Consider the following 10,053-nt stretch of genomic DNA (forward strand, 5'->3'; position numbering starts at 1 on the left):
GCGTCTGCTGCTCCGGGGTCCTTGCTGGTGAGTAGATGGTATTCCAGAAGCGCCTGGGTGCCAGTCAAGACAGGCGAGAAGCAGCCCCTGCCACCGGCTGCTGGTGACGGCACGTCAGTTTGCATGCAAGATGGGTGTGAGCGTGCACCCTGCCTTTCCTCTCCGGGAGATTCCAGAGTCTCTGCCAGTAGTTAAGGATGGGTGGGGTCAGTTCAGTTCATCTACTGGGAGAAGGACAAGGGTAGGTTCCCTCTGGTCACCTACTGGCTGGACAGTGTTGTCCCTCCCGCCCAGAGATGAACCACTTTTTTCCCAGCATGCACAGAGTCTCACTGCCAGGGACCCTGCTCTCCTTGAGCTTCTGACAAAATGTGATGAATGACAGAGCCAGGTCTGGAGCTGGACCAGGGAGCATTGTTCCACTGTCCCTTACACGCCCAGGAGGTGACCTTCCTCAAGCCTGAGGGTCCTCAGCTATGGCATGGGGTCAAAGAGACGCTTCTGGGAGCCCCGAGCAACCAGGGCAGAGCTTCCACCCTGCCCCTGGGCTCAGCACACACACACACACACACACACACACACACACACACACACACACACACAATGAGTGACCAGCCCACGCTGGACCAGAAGGCCTCGGCCACAGCAACACCAAAGGATGTTGTGGGTATTCGAGCCACCAAAATCTTTGTCCTGATCCTTAAAAACAGGACTCTGTAGAAAGCTGGTCTGCTCTGCAATGGCTCAGCTGTCATTCCAGCTGACAGTGGTTGCTAGGCATCCCAGAATTGTGGGCGTGAAGACCACCCCAGCCAGGCCTGCTCTTCTAGCTCAGCAGAATGGCCACAGGGCTCAGAGGGATACGCAGGAGCAAGGGAAGAGGCTTGCTGTCAATCCCATGAACCCAGGACAAGCTAAAGAGAAAACAAGGGCCATTCCTGCCCGCCAGCCATGGGAGGAGGGGAAGCATGAGGAGGAAAGACAATGCCGGCCGCCATTCATAATATTTATTCTGGAAAAATATTTTAAAAAGGAATTTCTTCATTAACAAAACAGTAAAAAAAATCAAATAACATTTGCACAATATTCCATAAATACATTTATATACAAAAAAATATAGTCACATCGACTCCTAAGTGCCTCTGTACATATTTACCCAAGATTTAAATTATAAAAAAATGAACATCACAAAATACTCAAGCTTTACAGATATCATGAAAAATACTTTTTACAAGTCCAAAAAAATAACACACATCTCTTTTTTTTTTCCCACCTAGAAAAAGACACGTTTTAGTATCAAAAAGGACGGTGAAGAAGGCAGTGTTTGTGATTCTAGATCAGGAAAGACTGGCTCATAAGAATCCGAGAGGCAGACTTGTGGTCACACGCCGTCTCTGTCCTGGCGACGTCTGTGTTAGCTCTCTCTCTCTCACTCTCTCTCTCTCTCACACACTCACTCTCCCTCTCTCTCTCTCTCTCTCTCTCTCCCGAGAGCTGTCCATAGTGCAATGAGGACTGAGGGGCGAGGCCTGGGCCGGCCGACTCCGAGAAGCCCGGCTGGACCTATTCTCAGCAGCTGTCCTGAAGGCTCCCTCCTGCAGCAGCAACCATGGGGTCAAAGATCCTTGGAATCTTCTTATTTTAAGAGAAACGCGGGGTTTTGCCATCTCACTTCCACTCTATACCTGGGGGGGTCCACAAGACAGAGGAGGCCCATCAAGCCAGGCCGTCAGGGCCCTCTGCCACTGCCCCCACGCCCCATGTCCCATTCCTCACCCCTCGCATCCCCCCACTTGCCTCTCATGCACTGACCTCAGTGGCAATGACACACTCGTCCTTCTCCTCTGAGATGACGAACACTGACTGGTATTTGGTGTCTTTCGACGTCGAGTGCACAGAATCTGGCCTCCTCCTCTCTGACACCTCTCCCCTGGGGGGGAAGAGAGCTGTGAACCCCATCTTGTCGACAGGAAAAAGGACCCGAGTCCCAAGATCTCCGCCCAGCCCTCCCCATGCCCAGTTGGGGGTCAGACACAAGCCCTGAAGGTCAGGGTGTTTGTCCTTGCCAGCCCCAAGTGTTGGGGTGCCCTTCCTAATATGCCCTGCAGCCCAATGAGGCCTGCAGCACCCCCAAATGTTGGGGTAACCCAGCAAGGGCTCTTATCTACAGTGGCCCACAGGACCCTGAAGTATTGAGGCTCAATCCCCAAAGTTGGAGTGGCCTTCCCAGGATGTCTGCCTGCCCAGCCTGGCCCACAGCACCCTCTGAATGTCAGGCCGTCCTTCCGAGTCCCCGGGCATTGGGGCGACCCTCCCAGCACCACCCCCACACCAGGCACCCACAGCACATACCCCCGCAGAGTGAGGGAGCCCTTGTCCTCCCTCGTGGAGCCCTGGACCTGGCCGAAGGGGTCGAGCTTGCCAGGGGGCTCCTTCAGGCCGGGCACCAGCTTGTACTCCATGGTGGGGTAATGGGCCTTGAATCCGGCCTTTTCGGGCGGCCCCAGCTCGCCGTGGTGCAGCTCGGCCTTCTTGTTGGTGTTCTTCACCTGCGGGCCACCCAGCACGCTCACCGCCACGTCCTTGTGGCGCTGGCAGCTGGTGAGGTTGTTCATGGTGCCTGAGTCGCCTGGGCCCAGCTCCGCAGGCAGCCGGCGCTTCTGCAGCTGCAGCCTCACACACACCACGCCCGCCGCACAGCCCAGAAGCAGCAGCAGCACCAGCACCACACCAGCGCCCACGGCCGCCCAGGGGAAGGGCCCTGCCTGGCCGTCCACCAGCAGCTGCCCGTGAGGCTCAGGCAGCAGGAACTGGCAGTTGGGGCCCCCGTAGCCGCGGGCACACTCGCACAGGTAGCGGCCGTCACGCTGGTGGCAGGTGGCACCGTTGTGGCAAGGTGCCAGTTCACAGCGGCTGACCGGGGCGCTGCAGTTGCGGCCGGTGTACCCCGGCGGGCAGGTGCAGGAGTAGCCGTCCACGCCATCCCGGCAGGTGCCCCCGTGGGCGCAGGGGGCCGAGGCACAGGCGTCCGTGCGGCTTCCGCACTGGCGCCCCGAGAAGCCGGGCCGGCAGTGGCATAGGTAGGCGTCACCCAGGCCCACGCACTGCCCACCTGGGGAGGGGAGGAGAGGGCGTCATGCCGGGTGGGAGGGCACCCGCGTGGCCCCTGACGCCCTGCACATCTGGCTGTGTACCGCACACCACCAAGACACCCTAAACCAGAACCCGCATCACAGACCAGGAGAACGAGGCACAGAGAAGACAGAGGCAGCCACAGAGTTAGTGAGATGACAGGGGTGAAAACAGGGAGGAGCAGGAGGAGGAGAAAAAGGAGCACAAAGGGGAGGAAAGGGGGGGAAGGGAAGGAAGAATGGAAGAGAAGGAGAAAAAGGAAGAGGAGGAAGAGAAGAAGGAGGAAGGGGAGGAAGAGAAGAAGGAGGAAGGGGAGGAAGAGAAGAAGGAGGAAGGGGAGGAAGAGAAGAAGAGAAAGAGGAAGTCAGGAAGGAGGAAGAAGAGAAGAATGAGGAGGAAGGCAGAAGGAGAAGGACGAGAGGGGACGAGAGAGGCCAAGCAGGGAAGGAGAGAGAGCAGAGAGGTGGACGGAGGTGGAGGTGTGGGCTCTTGGCCCTTCAAAGCAGGGCTGGGAAGCCCCACTTCTCTGCTTTCAAAGATGGGGCTCAGAGTGCCTCTGCTGGGCACGGGGTGGAGGCACAGCCAAGCAGGAGTGCTGAGCTCTGGAAGCTTCCATGAAGCCTGTCTGAGCTTATTATCCCATCCCATCCCAGAGCTTACTAGTCCCCAAACACTTGTGGCGGCCAGAAGCCCTCAAAGACAGACTTCAGTGGCTCCTAACCAGCGTGGTGGCATGCCACGAGCCACCTCTGGACTGCACAACCCGGAGCGGCCACTTCACCTCTGCCCTTCCCCCCAGAGCTCACGCCCAGGCCCGCCGACCACCTGCCCTGCCCCTGCGTGTCCCCACACCAGGTCAAACACCTGCCTCCTCAGCCCTCAAACGCACGGCCCCCCCGGGGGTCCCTGTCTCACCGTTGGCACAGGGTGCCGAGCCACAGACATCCATCTTCTTCTCGCAGTTGAAGCCAGAGAAGCCGGCAGGGCAGTGGCAGGTGTAGCCACCCTGGGGGTTGTCAGAGCAGCGACCCCCGTTGAAGCAGGGCCCGTCAGCACACGCCATGGCGCTCAGCTCACACACCTTGCCGTAGAAGCCGGGCGCGCAGCTGCAGGAGTAGCCGTTCTCTAGGTCCTGAGGAGAGGACACGGGGAACAGCGGGTGAGCTTGGGGCTGCTCCCGGGGGCCTGCGGGCACCTCCACCCACATGCCCCGGGCGCCTGTGTCCATCTGTCTGTCTGCCCGTCCGCTCACCGTGCAGCTGCCACCATTCCTGCAGGGGTTGGCCGCGCACTCGTCCACCTCCGTCTCGCAGGTGGCGCCCGTGAAGCCGGGGCGGCAGGAGCAGGTGTAGCTGCCCTGCCCGGTGTTGGTGCAGGTGGCCCCGTTCCTGCAGGGCTTGTGGTGTGTGCAGTAATTGAGGTCTGGGGGGACGGGCGGGGGGACGGGAGAACAGGGTCAGATGTCGCGGGGCCATGGGGGGAGGCCTTCCCGCAGGCGGGGTGGGGGGAACGGAGGCTCACCCTGGTTGCAGAAGAGGCCCCCCCAGCCCTCCTGACAGGTGCACTGCCAGGGCTGCTGGCAGGTGCCATGGAGACAGCCTGGGTAGCGGATACACTGGTCACAGTAGCGGCCCTGCCAGCCCACTCTGCACCTGGATGGAGCAGGGCAGAGTCAGTGGGGCCCGGACACTCCGAGACCCTTTCAAAAGCCCCGTGCCATGCTGTCAAACAACACGGATGGGAACGTCTGCATGCGGGGGGAGGGGCGTGCCATGGGGAGGGGAAGCCACCTGGGCAGCACCTTAGAGACCCCCAGAGGATTCTAGCTCATTGCCACGCGTGGGGGACCCTGCCGAACCCTGTACCTTTATCCAGCCCCTCCTAGCAACTTCCACAGCCCACATGGATCTGAACAGCAGAGCACCTACCCCCCTCCCTCTCTGGCCAGCAGAAACTGTGGGGTGGGCCCAGCACAAAGGGCGGGGGCCAAGCTCAGGCCATGGGGCCAACTTACTTGCATTCCCCTGGCTTGTCACAGAACCCATGGTGATCATCACAGCCAGGCAGACAGAGCGCTACAAACAGAGGGGAGGCACAGGGTCAAGCCCAGTGGGGGTGCACGATGGGGGGGGAGGGGAATTTGTGGTATCTGTCTCTGGGGTCCGTCCGTCTGGCAAGAGGTCCAGGGGATGGTAGATGGGGGGGGGGTGAGCGACCAGGGCCTTTACTCGGGCAGGACAAGCATTCCTCTTAACACAGTGGCTTCAGGACAAAGGGCAAGGAAGCCCCCCCCCCGCCCCCAACCCATCCCTTCTTCTTCTGCGAGGGTCAGAAGTCCTCCCCCCCTTCCCAATTCTATGCACACAGCTCCACCTCTTAATACCCAGAAAGTGAGTGTGTGTGTGTGTGTGTGTGTGTGTGTGGATAAGGGTGGACAGCTGGCACGCAGCGCACCAGGCGGACAGCTGCCCTATTGTCTGCGCGCTCCCAGCAGCTGCCCCAGCGCAACAATGCCGGCCTCCCCCTTGGCCGTGCCCCCACCCCCGCCCTCGCAGACACACGCACGCACGCGCACACACACGCACATGCACACGCGCGCGCGCACACACAAGCCCTTTCTGCCAATCGGATTGCACGTGTGTGGCTACCCTATCCTGGGAGAGATCTGATCTGCAGCACGCGTGAGCTGGGGGCAGGGAGAGGCTCCAGGGCTTGAATAAGAAGGAAAAAAGTTGAAGTGTATGGTTACCCCACAGTGAGGATGCCAGAGGCAGGGCGAGCAGCTCTGGGCGTCCTGCTGGGCAGGATGTACCCACAAGTGGCCCCAGGGCTGCCCCAGCTGCTGCCCAGCCCCCCTGCACTGTGGGAACTACATCCTCTCCCCACCATCCCCTCCCACACTCCAAATCAAGCTGAGACACTCCCGGGGCAAGAGGTTCAGGGTGACAGACAGAGCTTGGGCCTCACATGCCACAGGGCAGAAGGGACATGCAGTGGGGTTTGGTGGAGCTCTGGGGCCCACAACATCCTCCCAGCTGGGTAGGTCTGCAGAGAAAGCCCCCCCCCCCATCACCACCACTCCCCAGACCCTGCACTCTACCCTGCTTGGAGCAGGCAGGTCCGACACGCCCTCTGTGAAGGCATTTTTGTCCCAGCAAGGTGCTCTGTGGGCATCCAGAGAAGTGGGCGGGCAGGCGGGCACAGCGCCCAGGAGGCGGCAGGCCCAGGCAGCTTGGCCTGGGCTCACACCCCCTGCCAACCCGCCTGCCCGCCCGCCTGCCTGCCTGCTGTATCCTCAGACCTGGGGAGCACAGGCCATGCTGAGTGCTGACACACATGCAGGGGGTACCCGGCCATAGAGAACTCGGGTGGCGGACACTGTCCCTCTGTCCTCCCTTCCTTCCTGCCTTCCCTGCCACACACAGACACACACACACACACACACGCGCGCACACAGACACACACACACACACACACACAAGGCCTGGGCGGGTGGCCTCACTTCCTGACCCCTGGCCTTGTCGCCTGAACCCTCCACGATTAAGAAAGGCAGCTCAACATGGGCGGAACTTCCCATGTCTCTGCTGACCACAGGCTGGGGAGGGGGGTGGTAGGGGGCCTGCCTGCCAGGGCTGCACCCCAAGTGACCATGGAGAGGTGGGCAGAAGACTCACGTTCTGTGCAGTACTGGCCCTTCCAGCCGGGGTTGCAGACCTTCTCTCCCCGCTCCCCGCAAGTGAAATGGCCAAAGGCATCGTCCCGGGGCCGGCAGAAGACAGAGCAGCCCTCGCCGTAATAGTGTTCATCACACACAAAGCGGTACGAGTACTTGAGGTCCGTCCGGCCGCTGCTGTGCAGGTCCTGCGACCACTCCTCGCCTACCGTCAGGTGCCGCTGTGTGGTCAGGCGGCTGATGAGCCTGTCGGGGTTCTCTGTGGGCAGAGGAGGGGCATGGGTCCTGGTGCCTGCCTCCCCCAGGGCTATGGGGAGGACAGGCAGGCACCAGCTCACCTGTGGTGAGGTCTTCAGGAGAGTCTGTGTGCAAGGCCTCAATGATGAGTGAAAAGGTGCCCTGGGGAGAAGGTGTGGGTGAGGGCGTGCGCTTGGGCACTGCCCACCCCCCACACCCCATGGCAAGCCTGCAGCCTGCAGCCAGGCTTCTTTCGCTTCCCTTGAGGAAATGAAAGAGTGGTTTCCTGGTCTGTTTACACAGCCTGTAACAGCAGTTTCTTTTCTTTTCTTTCTTTCTTTTTTTTTTTTTTCTGATTTCATATTGCTTCACAAAATGGTAAGATAGCGAGTACAATTCCACAGCGTTCCCTTCCACCAGAGGTCTGTGTCTCTATTGCCTCTACTGGAAACTGCAGTAGTTCCCCCAAGGTCACAGATATTATTTCTATAACTATCTACACTTATACATATTTGCCCATTTTTTTCCCCTATGGTTTTGCTTTCTCTTCCTTTCTAAGTCACACCTACTACTTCTGGGTGTTCTCCCCCCCCCCAATCTCTTTCCAATTCCCAATGGAGTTGGGGTTCAGAGCCCTCTGGTCATCTTCCGCTGACATTTCTCCCCTTCCGGGAGTGTGGACCAAAATTCTTTATGGGGTGCAGAAGGTGGGAGTTCTGGCTTCTGTCATTGCTTCTCTGCTGGACATGAATGTTGACAGGTGGATCCAGACCCCCAGCCTGTCTCTGTCTTTCCCTAGTGCCATGACTGAAGTTTTTAAAAGCAGGCCACAGCGGGGGGAGGGGTGGGGGGGACTGTCACTGGCCTTCTGGGAGGCCTCGGGTCATCAGTCAGCACAGCTGGAGCCTGGGGCTGCCATCCAAGGGCCTGGGCCCTGTCCACACCAGTGCTGGAAGCCCAGGAGCCATGAAGGCCTGGCCACATTCCAGGCAGATACCTGGGGGCCCACAGGCCCCACCGGTGCACAGGAGCCAGGGACCGGGAGGACCCTGGTGTCTCCCCTCCAGAATCCAGTGGGATACCTGGGGCTGTGCCTTGTCCAGCCTTGGGTAGATACCCAAGGGCCTCAGGCGTCCCCCTTGTCCTCCCTCCAGGCTGTCACACACACCACACCACACCACACCCCCACCCCCACCCCTGCCTCGCCCCTCCCTTGCCAGGTGTGCTGCTCACCGGCCAGGTGAAGCCAAAGGGGAAGCGGATGGGGTTGCTGAAGGCGGGGTCGGCGCCCGCACCCTCAGGCAGGCTGAATGAGTCCACGCCCAGCACGGGGGTGACGGTGCTGCCGTAGGTGCAGGGCGGCTCGGGGGACACGCTGGCCTGGTAGTGCTTCAGACACACGCGGAAGAAGGTGCTGCAGGCGCAGGGCGGGCCCGCGCCCCCGCGGCAGCAGCTGCGGTTCCCCAGCAGCCCCTTCTTGTTGATGAACTCCTGCAGCTTCAGTTCGAACACCCCCGAGCTCCAGACCTGGGGAGGGGGCGGGGGTAGCCCTAGTGAGCCGCCTGGCAGAACCCGGGGACCCAGGTAGAGACCCTGGGTCCCAGCCAGAACCAGGGGACCCAGCCAGAACCCGAGGACCCAGGCAGAATCCGGGGACCCATGTAGAGACCCGGGTCCCAGCCAGAACCCGGGGACCCTGGCAGCACCCTGGGGGCCCACGCTAACTGAGCGCCGGGATGCGCATCCAGAGATCCCCTGCACACCTGGGACCCACAGCAGCACCCCGGGGTCCGCCAGCACGGCGCAGTGACCCAGGCCAGCGCCCGGGAGACCCAGGCCAGCGCCCCGGGGACTCACGCCAGCGCCCGGGAGACCCGGGCCAGTGCCCCGGAGACCCAGGCCAGCGCCCCCGTCACCCCTGCCCACCTACCTGGCACAGCAGCGCCGACACCAGGACGAGGGCCAGGGCGCAGCGACGCCCCATGGCGCGGCCGGCCTGCCCGGAGCCCCCTGCCGTCCTGTCCGCGGCGGGAGGGCGCCCCGGGCCGAGGCGGGTGGGGGTGCGCCGCGCCCCGACTTTCGCTTTCCGCGCCCCTCCCGCGGCTTCGGCTTCCTCTAGGCCGGCGGGGCCCCGGGGCGCGTCCCCGCGGGGGATCCGGGCTCGCGGCGGCGGGGGCGCGCGGGGTGTCAGCGCGCGGGGGTCCCCGGGGCGCCCCGGGGTGGCAGCCCCGCAGGCGGCGCCGAGTCGGGAGAGCTCCGGGGCTCCGCAGCCCGGGCCATGCAGCGCCCGGCGGGCGGGCGGCGGGTCCAGGGGTCCGGCGGGCGGCGGCAGCGGCGGCGGCGGCGGCTCCGGGTGGCTCCCGGTCCGAGCGGCGGCTCCGCGGGTGCGCGCCCAGGATGAGGCGCCCGGCGCCCCCGCCTTATATCCCGCCGGCCGGCCGCATGCCTAATGAGATGCAAATGCTCAGCCCCCAGTCTGGCGAGCGCTGCCACAAAGAAGCCACTTTTCCAAGCCCTCTTCTGAATGGCTGGCCAAATGGTCAGTGAGCTGTAAAATGTGCAACCTCCTCCCCGCGCCGCCCCGCCCCGCCCCGCGCTCATTTGCATTCCTGCGAACCCCGCCACCACCCCGCGCCCGCGGGGTCCCCCCGCCGGTCTCCCCGCCGATCTCCCGGCCGCACCCCTGCCACCCCCGGAGAGCCTGCCGGGAGCCCCCCGGAGGCCTCGGGGTGCGAGTGCGCACAAAGGCAGGAGCAGCGGGGACTGAGGGGAGGGGGGGGAGGCCGAGCCTGGGAAGGCCTGGTGCCCGGACCCCCACACCGCCCCGGGCTGTCACGGACGTGGGGTCCACTCGGCAGAGCCCGCGCTTCGGGGATCCCCGCGCCCCCGACCCCATGCTCCGGGTTCCCCGGGCCTTAAGGATCCCCTCGTCGCCCCAGGCCGTAGGGGGTCCCCTCGCTACTCCCCCTGCTTGGGGTCCCCAGACCTTGGGGGGGGGTGCTCGCGCCACG

At 62.6% G+C, this 10,053-nt stretch overlaps 1 protein-coding gene across 1 annotated transcript; it reads right to left on the reverse strand.

Annotated features, from left to right (window-relative positions):
* Positions 1-992: 992 nt before the first annotated feature.
* On the reverse strand, positions 993-9,439 carry DLL1 (delta like canonical Notch ligand 1). Its single transcript, XM_016187495.2, has 11 exons — positions 8,973-9,439; positions 8,276-8,569; positions 7,144-7,204; positions 6,807-7,064; positions 5,147-5,207; positions 4,654-4,784; positions 4,385-4,554; positions 4,048-4,264; positions 2,353-3,112; positions 1,813-1,930; positions 993-1,685 (listed from the first exon to the last, which is right to left on the reverse strand). Exons 1-11 carry the CDS (start codon positions 9,024-9,026, stop codon positions 1,680-1,682), a joined length of 2,130 nt encoding a protein of 709 aa, XP_016042981.1. The 5' UTR covers positions 9,027-9,439; the 3' UTR covers positions 993-1,679.
* Between the last annotated feature and the right edge of the window lie 614 nt (positions 9,440-10,053).

Source organism: Erinaceus europaeus, chromosome 13 (genome assembly GCF_950295315.1).
Source record: "Erinaceus europaeus chromosome 13, mEriEur2.1, whole genome shotgun sequence".
Lineage (NCBI taxonomy): Eukaryota > Metazoa > Chordata > Mammalia > Eulipotyphla > Erinaceidae > Erinaceus > Erinaceus europaeus.

What these genes read in the sequence shown, in the direction of transcription:
- DLL1 (XM_016187495.2), bottom strand. Translation starts at nt 9,026, where the DNA reads ATGGGGCGTCGCTGCGCCCTGGCCCTCGTCCTGGTGTCGGCGCTGCTG. An exon ending in TCCTGAAGACCTCACCACAG is followed by an intron (nt 7,065 to 7,143) that starts GTGAGCTGGTGC and finishes CTCTGCCCACAG; the next exon opens with AGAACCCCGACAGGCTCATC. An exon ending in GGCTCCCTCACTCTGCGGGG is followed by an intron (nt 1,931 to 2,352) that starts GTATGTGCTGTG and finishes CTTCCCCCCCAG; the next exon opens with GGGAGAGGTGTCAGAGAGGA.